General features: G+C 47.3%; 1 protein-coding gene across 1 annotated transcript; it reads left to right on the top strand.

The window, feature by feature from the left end:
* The first annotated feature begins 3,135 nt into the window (after window positions 1-3,135).
* LOC142498166 (hyaluronan synthase 1-like) lies at window positions 3,136-12,387 on the top strand. The gene is made up of 5 exons (XM_075606675.1): window positions 3,136-3,254; window positions 7,425-8,247; window positions 8,727-8,952; window positions 9,673-9,805; window positions 11,023-12,387. Exons 1-5 carry the CDS (start codon window positions 3,136-3,138, stop codon window positions 11,738-11,740), a joined length of 2,019 nt encoding a protein of 672 aa, XP_075462790.1. The 3' UTR covers window positions 11,741-12,387.
* The last annotated feature ends 986 nt before the right edge of the window (window positions 12,388-13,373 follow it).

Raw genomic sequence — 13,373 nt, 5'->3', positions numbered from 1 at the left:
CACAGGGGGCTGGTTAATCACGTCTGTGTCTCCGGCAGAGATAGCAATTCATTGCATTAAATAAACTCTAACACAATGCCTGCACCTTCCTGCTTTCATCTCGATCGTAGACATGATGTTAGAAATACTAACAGTAACTGGAATATGCTAAGAAATGGGGATGTGGAAATGTTTTTATATGACATTCTAACTGGACGGAATTGATTTATCAAAAGGGGAAAAGGTCCCACTTGGTTGAAGTTAAAAAACGGTTCTTACAAACTCTCTTTCCCCGCCGCTCAGGAGATTTATAAGAACGGCGCTAGACGTACGTTGTAACTCCGCTTCCGCGACTTTCTTCACTGTGGCTGGGAGAAATTAAAGTACAGTTAAATACCGTGAAGTCACACCCCTGGGTTATATCAGCCTCATTCCAATGGGGCGAAAATCTTCTCCAGTACTGGGGAGCGGTTTCACAGCATATTGAATAGGGGCAAGGGAGGGCTTTGTGTCAATGGGCCTTATTCTGTAAGGGCTGTTATATAGTGTGTGCAGCCGTGCACGCGCGCGTGCCTGTGAGCTGTGAAGGGTGTGTGTGTGTGTGTGTGTGTGTGTGTGTGTGTGTGTGTGTGTGTGTGTGTGTGTGTGTGTGTGTGTGTGTGTGTGTGTGTGTGTTATTTATTAAAAAAAAAACATTGGTAAAAATAAAATATAAATTAAATTTTTGCAGACACACAAATACATACACACACACACACACATATATATATATATATATATATATATATATATATATATACATTCAGCGCCGTTAGCAGCGCGAAAAGATTATTTCCCCCGTCTTCACCGCTGTCTGTTGGCTCCCCGCCGCGCGCGCGGCCCTTGTATAGAAGGGCTGACTAACCTCAGCCATCTATAACTGCCGTTCGCGCGCACGGCGTAGCACGCCCCGCCACTATAGAACGGCCCTAAGGCATCAGGTCAGCGCAGTCACCGCTGGCAGAATAAGGCCCCATGTTTCCTTAGGTAAAAGTGAGTGCAATTCTGGTAAAAAAATAAACACAAAACGTGTATCTAAGAACGAAAAGTGCGCTTCAAAGCGATGAACAGCCTGATGCAGATGTTATCTTGTGCCCCAGTCCTGCAACTGGGAGATTTTTATACATAACATATCTATATCCCTATCCCTACCCAGAATCCCTTGCTGCAGTGGAAGTGCTGTGTGCTTGGTGATAATGGTGAAAGGCGGGGTTGCAGACCTGTCCAAGACATGCAAATGAGCATACAATAATATTTCCATTTGTTATAAATCTCCGTTTTTATTGTTTTCTGGATTTGTAATGAAGTGATTAAAGACTATTTTATTATTGGGGTTCCGTTAACCTCACTTTTTCCTGTTTTGTGTAGGTGGATCGGGGCCTTTCGCTGTGCACCCATGGCAAGATAAGTAATATCTATAGGATTTAATGTATTATTGAGTGCCTCCCATACCGTGTGTGTGTGTGTGTGTATGTATGTATGTATCTGCTTGTGTAATACGAGCTTGAGATAAAAGGTGGCACTGAGTGCTCATTTGCATGTCATTTCCCAGAATCCCTTGCTGCAGTGGAAGCGATGTATGCTGGGCGATAATGGGGAAAGACAGGGTTGCAGTAATATTTACAGTTGCTTTATGCTTTACTGTGGAGGGTTTTTGTCACTTTTTTTACCCACCATAACCTTAATAATTATATATATATATATATATATATATATTTTTTTTTTTTTATATGTGTGTGTGTTTGTGTGTGTGTTTGTGTGTGTGTTTGTGTGTGTGTTTGTGTGTGTGTTTGTGTGTGTGTATATATGTATGTGTATTTATGTATGTGTGTATATGTATATGTATGTATGTGTGTATGTATGTCTCCGCGTTGCAGAACTGGGGCAAAACAAGTTGAAAAGAGTTGCGTTGGTTTTGCGTCCGTTTTGCAGCCCGGAGACTTCGGTAAATACACGTATTATAATCTCTCGGGTATTTATCACAGTCTCCCGGCTGCAATATCGGGGCAGAAAACCAAACCCTGGATTTGTCCGATAAAATAAAACATCCATCCGTGGGATATTATTTCTTAGGAAAATCTCATGCCACTTTATAGTACCCGGGGCGCCGATAAGCCGCCGGTGCGTGGCTGCTTTGCAGTGTGGGCCACCCGCGATTTGGGAGAGGGATGTGGCACATATCGGGAGTTCTCAAAACTCTCCCGGCGGCAAAACTGGAGCGAAACCAGATTTCTCAAAGAAGAGGAGCCCGGTAACATTCAGCAGGGTGTTTTGATAAAACCCGGTGCGATTTATTTTGTACGGGTTTTACACGTGGGTTTTTGGTAACAATCTGGTGCAGTATTTTTCATCCGTTTGGCAGCTGAGACTTTGATAAATACCCCCCCCCCCCTCCCTTGTTATTGATCGGAGGATTATGCTGTTATAATAATGGGCGCACATATTTGGGTCAGTGCATTGCCGGGCTCTGTAATCAGCAGGGGGTGAGAGGGGAGGTGCAGAGAGGTTTGGGGAGGGGAGCCTGCACTGCTGCTGCCATTTCTGCCCTGACAACAAAGGAAGGGGTCTATAAGTCTCTCAGCTGCAAACCTGGGGCAAAAATACTGCAGTTATCAAAGGATGCACAAGGTCTGCATTAGTTTTTCATTTTGATCAATGATCCACTTGGAGATAAATCTGGTACTTTGCTTTGCTCTGGGATTGCAGCTGGGCCTTTTGTTTGGGGGCCTTTCTTTCATCTTTGAGACAGACAAATCTCCCTATCACCTCGTCACCCCCCCCCCCCCCCCCCCGGCTGCAGGGACAGTGCTCTGGGGAAGCCGCTCCGCACCTAGGCCGGAGCCTGAGCTATCAGTGCTGAGCACAGGGACACTTCTTGTATACAGCAACGCTATTGTGGCAGACAAAAGGCTGTCCCAATCTGATCATTATGCAGATTAACTCAATCTACTGTTAATGGGAAAATGTCTCACCACCCAAACTAGCTCAGTGTTGTCTTTACGTATGTAAATCTAGTTAGTAACAGCTTGTAGCTGCAGTATTCCTATACTTTATTTGTATAGCACCAACCTATGCTGCAGCGCAGTAGAACAGAGTTGTATATATTACATAAACAGAATGACATGCAAAGAGATACAGAAGGGAATGAGAACCCTGATCCTGAGAGTTTACAGTCTCGGAAAACCTGACCTGTTGGTGGCTTTTGAGGAGTGGAGTGTCCACCCTTGCTCTAGACTGTAAGCTCTCGGGAGCAGGACACTCACACAGAATATAGATCTCCGATTCAGCGCACAGTCACTTACTGACATATATTGCGCTCTTATTATAATCCCATTTCCTACGTCGCTGGTAAATTCTATACACGCGCGCTGCTTCTACCCTATGCTAGCGTGCGGCGGGCATTAAAGGGTTAACCCGGTGTCTGCCTGCAGGTAACCACCCCCTTTTGTGCTTTAGGAAGAAATGAACCCAACGATAAAATGAAACGTCCTTTATTTCTCCCCTGTATGGGGCACACACCTCACTACATCTGTACGTCCGTGCGCTCCTCCCCCCCGTGTGCTCCTGCAGCCCAGAGATCTGTGCCCAGGCTGCAGGGGTCGCGGCGTGTGGCAGGGGGCGGGCGAACGTGTCACGGAGCTTGTTCGCTGAAATAGCTCGCGTGATGCAACTGCCGCCCCAAATATCATTTCGGGTTGTAGCGGCAAAATGTAGCAGCGTCAACGCTGCACTTTGCCGCCAGAGGAGTTTTCAGTTTGAACACTCCCACCCAACAACCCGAAATTGCGACGGGCGCGCGCACGTCGCGTAGCAGCCACACTGAACACGGCCTTAGGCTGCAGCTCCGGTGTCGGTGCGGCGCGAGGGGGGACGTGGCCATGATGTCACGCGGCTGGTTCGCCTCATTGGCTGAACCGCCGCCGTAGCGTGGCCAATGCTCAGCCTCCGCGCCAAAAGACAAAAATCTTGTCTTTTGGCCAAGGCGGTCGCCCATCACGGCTTGTGCGCGCACGCAAACGCCGACTGGGGTCTGCCCCATAGAGGTGTGTGCGGTGTGTATGCCGCAGCGGCCGCCGAGGACTTGGCCTTATTCACGCAGAATTTCCCCAGCACTCCTGTATGTCCTGTGCGCCGGAGCCACAAATAATAAATAGGGCCAGCAAGAGACCCGAAGGGCATTATTATATAACCCCCTGTGCAGGCAGAGGCTCCGGCGGCAGCGCAATGCAGCGCAGAGACTTCAACCGCTGTCCCACCCTTACTTATTTAGGGTCTACAATGAGTGTGCAAAGAAGGGTGGGGGGCCGTGTTGGTCCTGTCTTGCAGGGGGTAGGGGGCATGATACCTTTTTGTTGGACCTACAAGTAGTTGCTGTTACAAGCTTTGGAACGGGGATGGAGCGGGTATTTCTGGGCGCTGCTGTTTTCTGCGTCTCTACGGCACGCAATATTCTGAATTAAGACATAACAAATAGTCTGTGCCCCTTCGCAGTTAAGTGATCAGATCTAACATTGCGTTCCCCCCTCCCCACCCCTTTCTTGCTATGACATTTTATATTATTATTATTTGACTCACGAGGTGCTGAATATTCTTTTCTTTTTGGGGGGTATTTTTGTAAAGGGGCAGGGAACATTTCCCATGACTACCTGCCGCCCCCATCCCCCCCTTCAGTGCAGAGCGATGCAGGCCCCTCTATCACTGAGTGGGTATAATACAGGGTGACAAGCCCGTGGACCACCAACGGCGTTGAGGAGGCCTCCGTGGATCAGCCTCTCCTCGCCTTTAATGGAGCACAACCTCTATGAGGCCGCAGCTCCCCTCCGAGGCATGACACGGAAGGGTGCTGGGACCACGTTGCAGATGTGTGGAAGCTTTTAAAGGGTGGAGGGATTGTGAGGGAGATGTGAGTGGGGTGGGAGAGTCAGTGGAGGGGCGAGAGAGATGGGGAGAGAAATAGGAGGGTGAGAGAGAGACAGAGGTGGGAGGGGCTCACAGGGCGGCCGGCATGGGGGGCACAGCTGCAAACTACAGTCCTGGGCCCCAGGAAAGCTATCCCGGCCGCGACCCCGCGACCCCGCCACACCGGCCACCATCATCCCCACCAGCTACAGAGAGGTTAGGGCCCCCAATAAAGTTTCCCTTTTATTGGCCCACCTGAAAAAATCGGTTGGTCTCCCGCGGTAGATACATTGTGATATAATTTGGGATTATACGAGAGAAGCTGCGGTTCCTGAGTTCATCCCTGAAATCAAAATCTGAGGGGGAAAATCAAACCTGGAATTGTGGTTAAACGCGATATTTCCGGAGGCGCAGTAACGTGGCGGGATTCTCTGGCAGGGAACGGGTTAATGAATGAAGCATGATCATCTTTTCCACCTACGGAGCGGGATCAATTCAGAAATATATATTTTTATTTTGACTTCTCTCTCTAAAATGCATAATATATGCATCGGTTGGATTTTAAGTCTAAAGCTGCTGGGAGAAAACACATTAAAGATGGCAGCCCCTATAACCTTAGGCCAGTAATATAGTGGGGGCGCGTGCTGCGCCATGCGCCATGCGCGCGACAGTTTTATAGTTGGCTGTGGTTAGCCAGTCATTGTGTGCTAGGGCTGCGCGTGTGGCAGTGAGCGTGGAGCCGGGAGATAGCGGGGGAGATTCAGAAAAGTATGTGTGTGTGTGTGTGTGTGTGCACAATATTAATAAATCATTTATTCTCACAGCATGTCTTTTTTTACATTTTTAATACACACACACACACACACACACACACACACACACACACACACACACACACACACACACACACACACATATACATACATACATACATACACACACACACATAAACACACACACACACAGCTTCCCCAGTGACACACACGCAGTACCTTCCAAGCCTGTAGCTCACAGCAGCACGGCCCGTACACACACAAAGTGTGCGTCACGTGCACGAGCGTTCGCACAGGCGCGCGCGCCCACTGTATTACTGGCCTTAATCTTTTCCCTAAAGCCATTCTGTATAAACGAATAGTCACTAGAGGAAGTGCTCGTACGTTCTGGGAAACATGCTGATAAAAAAGCGGGGAAGAGATGTTTCTCATCACTGTGATTATTCAGCCACACATTGTCCCAACATCCAACATGTCTCAAGGAACCTAATGCAATCACCACTCATTACTCAGCCCCTCCCCTCACCCTCACCGTACCAGACAGCTGGGTGCCAGCCAATTGTTGGCTGTGGGTGTGGCCAGGTGAGTTTAAATGCCCAGGTAAGCTGACTTTATCCATCACACCTTTTGGTGTCTGGCTGACTTCTTGTGCTGGACTCATGGGGGGCAAAGACGATCACTCGGCACCAGGTAATGGCTAAGGCAGAGGTTCTCTAGAACCACCCAACAGGTCAGGTTTTAAGGCGATCTCGGCTTCAGCACAGGTGGCGACTGAGCCATTGATTGAGCCACCTGTGCTGATGTTTCGGTGACTGCTTTACTCTTGGAGGGGACATGAATGTTACAGGGTTAGCATCTGCTCAGCTGCACGGGGTTGGGTTTCTCTGTCACCTTACTTCTGTGGGTGTAGAGCTTCCGTTAAACCTGAAATGTTACCCCTGGCTCACAGGAAGTGTTGCATCATTAGCGGTGATTAAGGATTTGAGTAAGGACTTGTTTAAGGGAAAAGGGAAATAGGATTACACACCAGCTCATAATTCCTTCAGGCAACATAGATTTAAAAAAAAAAAAAAAACCCTATATAATATTTATAGTTACACGCTACACTTTGTGTGTAGGGCATCCATAAATTCAAATAATCATTCTTTCCTCCCTAAACTCGTACCTTTTTGTTAGAGTACATAAGATGAGCATTGTAGGCTCAGTTCCAATATTGTATAATTGATGAAAATAATCATTGTTTTTCATTCTCATTTATTTCTTTTACACTGAATTTAATGTGAAAATAACTTATTTAAAAAAATAATACAAATGGGTATGTGAGTACATGCTCTCGAGGGGTTAATGCTTCTGCCAGAGGAGCCGGAAATCCGTTGCTGGCCTCTCTGGCAGTGAAAGGGTCACTGTCTGGTAGCTTAAGCTCCTGTACCTGTAACTGCATATAACACCATGTGTGCTATAGAGTGAAGTGATTTGCATGTAATGTGTGTATCTGCCGAGTGCTGGGACGGGGGGTCACGTCCTGAACTACGATATTAACCTCAACTCTTCTCATTGGGAAACCTAGAAATTCCTGTCTTTTTTTTTTTTTTAATGATCCAGCACGGTCACAAATGTAGTTCAAACAAACCTGCACAGCTCCAAAAATAATTTCGGCGACGTGGTTCCCTCTATTTGTCCCACTTGGCAGATATGTTTTATATACTACGCTCGTGTTTGTTTTTGCTTTTAAAGGGGGGTATATAACATCTACAAATGTTTCACAAACACAATCCTGACCTCTTCCCTTCTTTCGGCAGCTGCGGTGAACCACAGCAGTGCCGCTAACCCCAAGAACCTGGAGCTCCGCTTCACCGGGTTCCGGATTGTGGCGTCCACCTGCTTTGGCATTTTAATTTTTGCCGCTGTCCTGGCAGCCTATGTGGTGGATTGCCAGATTGTCCAGGATGAGTCTTTCCTCATCTCCTTGGGGATCTATGGGTTGGTGATGGCTCTTCACCTCCTCTTACAAAGCTTTTTTGCCTTCTTGGAGCTCCGGAGAGTGAGGAACAGAACCACAGAATGCAGCTATCAGATGACCGTGGCCCTGACTATTGCTGCTTATCAAGAGGACCCTGTCTACCTAAGGCAGTGTCTAGATTCCTGCAGGACTGTCAGATACCCCAGGGACCAGCTCAAGATCATTCTGGTTGTAGATGGTAACACTGCTGATGATGCCTACATGATGGAGATGTTCAAGGATGTGTTCCATGGAGATGATGTAGGGACCTATGTATGGGAAGAGAATTATCACACTGGTAAGAAGAGTGAGAAGGCGAAGGGTGAGGAGGAGAAGGGTGGGGAGGATGAGGAGGAGAAGGGTGAGGAGGAGAAGGAACCGGAGTCCTGCCAGGTCACAGTAGAATCCAAGCCTCTAAATAAAGACTGTGGGAGGAAGATAGTGGAAGAACTGATCAAGACCAAACGGTGTGTGTGTATCATGCAGAAGTGGGGAGGAAAGAGAGAAGTCATGTACACAGCATTCAAGGCCCTGGGGAAGGCTGTTGATTTTGTTCAGGTAAGATTTCATACTTTTGTTGACGCGCGCGTGTGTGTGTGTGTGTGTGTGTGTGTGTGTGTTGTTTACTACTAGTCCTTTTGACTATGCTCATTTAATAAAATTTACACATTTATTTTCAACCATACGGAACTGGCACATCTTTTTCTCCTGTTTTCTGTTTACATTTGGTCAGGCTTGACCACACAGAAGCTTCGCCTATTCCGTACAGACTGACCCTATGCTATAATCAATTGATGCTCACATTATTCACTTGCTACACTTATTTAATCCTTTTTTCACATTACACATATATAGAATTAATTTGCACATTTTAACACTATCATTCACTCACTAGCGCTATTAATTGTGTGTGTGTGTGTTTGTGTGTGTATAGATATATTTTGTGTTGGCTTCACTTATTTTAAGGTATTCCGCTTTCAAAGCGATACCTTCCGAAGTTTTCTTTAATTCGCTTTTTTCCGCCTTTCCCCTGGCAGGTTTGTGACTCTGATACGAAGCTTGATGACATGGCTACTGTTGAGATGGTGAAAGTACTGGAGTCTAATGACCGCTATGGAGCAGTGGGAGGAGATGTTCGCATCCTGAACCCCTACGACTCGTTCATCAGCTTCATGAGCAGCTTGCGGTACTGGATGGCCTTCAATGTGGAGAGAGCCTGTCAGTCCTACTTCGACTGTGTTTCCTGCATCAGCGGCCCTTTGGGTGAGTAGGGACACTGCAAATATTGTACTGCTTCTTCCCTTTAGTGGAATAATGGATCTAGTGATCCGGAGTCCCCACTGCACCATTATTTATACACCTTTCTTCCATCAACTTCTTTACCCCTCAATACAAAACACCCACACAAATCCTCTATTCACACCCTCTATCTACTCCTTCCTGCTGCTGGGGATCTCCCCTAATCCTGAACCCAGACATACACACCTGATTTCTCCCAGCCCCCCCTGCCATCTCTTCCCCTGTAAATGGTGTTAACCTTCTCATTTTAATCCTGACTAACCTTAAAACTCACCCCACAAAGCATGCCAACATCCTGCACTCGTGGCTATTGTCCCACACTCAGTCACACCTACCACCCACTGTGGCCAAGCACTGCCATATACAGCACTTACTCCCTCACCTGCTGTCTCTGCAAGTTTCCCATCAAACCTTAGATTGTAAGCTCTTCAGGGCAGGGATTTCCTTTCCTGTTGTCTGATTTTGCTGCGCTTACTGTATTATTATAATTCCCTGTACTGTATTCTTTGTGAAGCGCTGAGTACACTTTTGGTGCTATATAAATAAAGACATACAATACAATACTAAAACTCTGGACTTGATGGGTTGTCTTAAAATAGATTTGCCTACTAGCTCTTCAAAGTATTCAGTCCGTAAAGATGTATATGTTCACGCCTGCATTTTATTGTTCCTGTCCCTTCACAGGCATGTATCGTAACGACGTTCTTCAGTCCTTTCTGGAGTCCTGGTACAACCAGGTGTTTCTGGGGACCACCTGCACTCTGGGGGATGATCGACACCTGACCAACAGGTTGCTCAGTCTGGGATATTCCACAAAGTAAGCACTGCACCACCCTGCCTGCCAGGTCCCGCTCCATTTGGGAAAGGGGGGAGGATATGTTGGGAAGGGTGGAGGATATGTTGGGAAGGGGGGAGGATATGTTGGGGTGGGGGAAGGGGGGAGGATATGTTGGGAAGGGGGGAGGATATGTTGGGAAGGGGGGAGGATATGTTGGGGTGGGGGAGGGGGGAGGATATGTTGGGGTGGGGGAGGGGGGAGGATATGTTGGGGTGGGGGAAGGGGGGAGGATATGTTGAGGGTGGGGAGAGGATATGTAGCGGTGGGGGAAGGGGGGAGGATATGTTGAGGGCGGGGAGAGAATATGTAGGGGTGGGGGAAGGGGAGGGTATGTAGGGGTGGGGGAAGGGGGGAGGGTATGTTGGGGTGGGGGAAGGGGGGAGGGTATGTTGGGGTGGGGGAAGGCGGGAGGATATGTTGGGGTGGGGGAAGGGGGGAGGATATGTTGGGGGTGGGGGGAGGATATGTTGGGGGTGGGGGAAGGGGGGAGGGTATGTTGGGGGTGGGGAGAGGATATGTAGGGGTGGGGGAAGGGGGGAGGGTATGTTGGGGGTGGGGGGAGGATATGTAGGGATGTCATCACACGTGTTCTGTAATCTGGCACATGGTTCCCCTTGCCGGGATGTGCATCATGCTACTCGCACTTGTTTTGCTCTATGTAAAATTAACATTTCCCACACGTGGGGCGTTCTTTCATTGTAATATTCCACATTCGTATGTGCACCTGAGGCCTGCACATTCTGCCTCGTCCCCATAGCTTTAGCTTTTGTATAAGTTGGCACTTACAATTTGGTTTTATAAATGGGCCACACATTTGCTAAATTGCTACTGTCTGTTTTGTGACGGGTTTTCAGGATATCGCAGCTTCAGCACAGGTGGCTCAGAGGCTCAATCTTTGACTGAGCCACTTGTGCTGAAGCAGGGGCTGATTGAGCCACCTATGCTGAAGTTTGGATATACTGAACCTGACCTTGTGGGGGGGGGGGTTGAGGACTGGAGTTGAACACCCCTGACTTACACACTTTACACATGCCACCCCCCCCCCCCCCGCCCTGTGTTCTCTACGCAGATCTGTTTGTGGCCATATATTTCCTGCCAAGGGATGGGTGGTTGTAATTAAATTGTATTAAATTTCCATTTGAGTATGATCTAGTACCTCATCCAAAACGAGAAATTTTATTTCCCTCCCCCCTCAGGTACACCCCTAAATCTCGTGCCTATTCAGAGACCCCCTCCGAGTACCTGCGCTGGCTGAACCAGCAGACCCGTTGGACCAAGTCCTACTTCCGTGAGTGGTGCTACAATGCCCAGTGGTGGCACAAGCACCACCTCTGGATGACTTACGAGTCGGTGGTGACTGGTATCTTCCCTTTCTTCGTCACCTTTACTATCATCAAACTCTTCTATGCTGGCTCCCTGTGGAACATCCTCTGGGTCCTCCTCTGTATCCAGATCATGGCACTCACCAAAGCCCTGTATGCTTGCTGGCTCCGGGGCAACATGATCATGTTGCTGATGTCACTCTACTCCATGCTCTACATGACTGGTCTTCTCCCTACAAAGTACTTTGCCATCTTAACCATGACCAAGACCACCTGGGGCACATCTGGGCGGAAGAAGATTGTCGGTAACTACATGCCTCTGCTGCCTCTGTCTATCTGGGCAGCCATTCTGCTTGGAGGACTATGTTACACTATTTACTTGGACTGTCTCAAGGATTGGAGCACCTCTCGGCAGCAGCACGAGTTGTTTTATCTTCTCTATGGGTCTCTGGCATATGCTGCTTACTGGGTTTCCATGGCCCTCATCTATTGGGTCTGTGTCAAGAAGTGCTGTAGGAAGAGGTCTCAGACAGTGGATCTCATTCATGATCTGCCCGAGTCCAACAAGCTGTGTGGCCCTCAGGATGTTTGAGTCATTTCTAGTCATAACTTCTCACATTGAGAACAATCTCTTTTTTACATTTTTATTCTTTTTAACTTGAGTTTTTTAGTTTTTTCTTATTCCATAAATTGCTGCTTTTTAACACCCGGTCCCAGGCACGTACTAAAACGAGTGTTTGTGAGCCCTTTATTGTAGCTGATATTTACCAGGATGGGAACCAGGCGTTTATTCACCCCTAAAACGTGACATTTTCAGCTCTGCTTCCCAACCTGATACATAAAAAAGCGGGTGACCGGGTGAGGGACGACTGTTTTATCTACCTCTCTGTGGTTTGGAGACCCACGGTACATGGGCATTGTGTGAATGTTACATTATCAGCCATAACTTGTAACAATTAACATTGAGAGTTTCTCCAAACACAGCCAATTATTGTATAGAACTGATCATTACTAGATAACTGTCCGGGCCTGGTAACCTTTCAGGAGATCCTTCACTATCAATGCCTGAACGTCCCAACCTTTCAAGTATTTATATAACAATGGGTTTCTTTGGGGAAATACTATAGCACCCCTTTAGATTAATTGAGAGTTAATATCTAACCTGGCACTCTTGCTGCTATGTCATTGAAACTGATGTGCCAGGGTTTTTGTGTTCTTGTATTTTCAATTTGAAAAGTATTAAACGGATCTTTAAAAGCATGAGATGTGTGTGTATTTTTATTGCATGTCAGTGGAAATTTGAGGAGTGGGTCCAGTGCCCCAGAAACCTGAATGACATGTCCCCCATTACTACTAAATCTATTCTCCCTGTAGGTTCTTTCATAGCCTCTCGTATTGCCTATCCGTACTTGGAAATAGCTGTGTCATTGAGTATTTGCATGTAATGTTGCACATTTAATACAATGCGGGCATTAAAAACTAATCAAAACTACTTCTCAATGTCCAAAGGTTTCCATGTTCTTGGAAAAATAAACATGTTTTCTTCTTTTCTGGGTTCTGACACGATCGCCCCTAGTTATGGTATCATACAGTGTAACAGGAAAAATATGAACCGCGCGATCAAGCCATCTCGTTCCCCTTATTGGCATTCTGTGTAGGTGAAATGGCGTATAGAGCTTCCCAAACATTGCAGGCGTGGGAAGTATAGAATCAGATTTCAGGAGACCTGAAAGGGTTTGGCCGTTCTGTGCTAATTTACTGTGCAAGAGGCCGTCTTGTATATTTTGGTGAAGATGTGATCTGTTTAGGTATCACTAAGGTGTGTGGGGGTGAGGTGTGGAGGTGGGGGTGAGGTGTGTGTGTGTGGGGGTGAGGTGTGTGTGTGTGTGGGGGTGAGGTGTGTGCGTGCGCGCGTGCGCGTTCTGGTCAGAAATAGGGCTACACTATAATGATTGGGCAACCAATACTTTGCAGTGGGATGTATTGCACCCCCTGCAGCACTAATATAGTTAGAAATAGTTGGTACGACCCAGGTGAGTTTGGGCCAATTGGAGAACTGCATTAAAGGGGCAGTCCCCCCCGAGGACCTAAGTGTATTATTGGCCGTGACATGTCTGAGCGGTTATATCTGGATAATAGGAAATACATCTGACACTTTATACATATTGTTAGTCTTAGGGTAACTTATTTAAGCAGAGTTTGTTATGTCTGGTTGATGCCTTTTG

The sequence above is a fragment of the Ascaphus truei genome, chromosome 6, assembly GCF_040206685.1.
Source record: "Ascaphus truei isolate aAscTru1 chromosome 6, aAscTru1.hap1, whole genome shotgun sequence".
Lineage (NCBI taxonomy): Eukaryota > Metazoa > Chordata > Amphibia > Anura > Ascaphidae > Ascaphus > Ascaphus truei.
Note: the sequence above shows the minus strand (reverse complement) of the source record. Positions and strands in the feature narration are given on the sequence as shown.

What these genes read in the sequence shown, in the direction of transcription:
- LOC142498166 (XM_075606675.1), top strand. Translation starts at nt 3,136, where the DNA reads ATGACATGCAAAGAGATACAGAAGGGAATGAGAACCCTGATCCTGAGA. An exon ending in CTGCATCAGCGGCCCTTTGG is followed by an intron (nt 8,953 to 9,672) that starts GTGAGTAGGGAC and finishes GTCCCTTCACAG; the next exon opens with GCATGTATCGTAACGACGTT. An exon ending in AGTCTGGGATATTCCACAAA is followed by an intron (nt 9,806 to 11,022) that starts GTAAGCACTGCA and finishes CTCCCCCCTCAG; the next exon opens with GTACACCCCTAAATCTCGTG.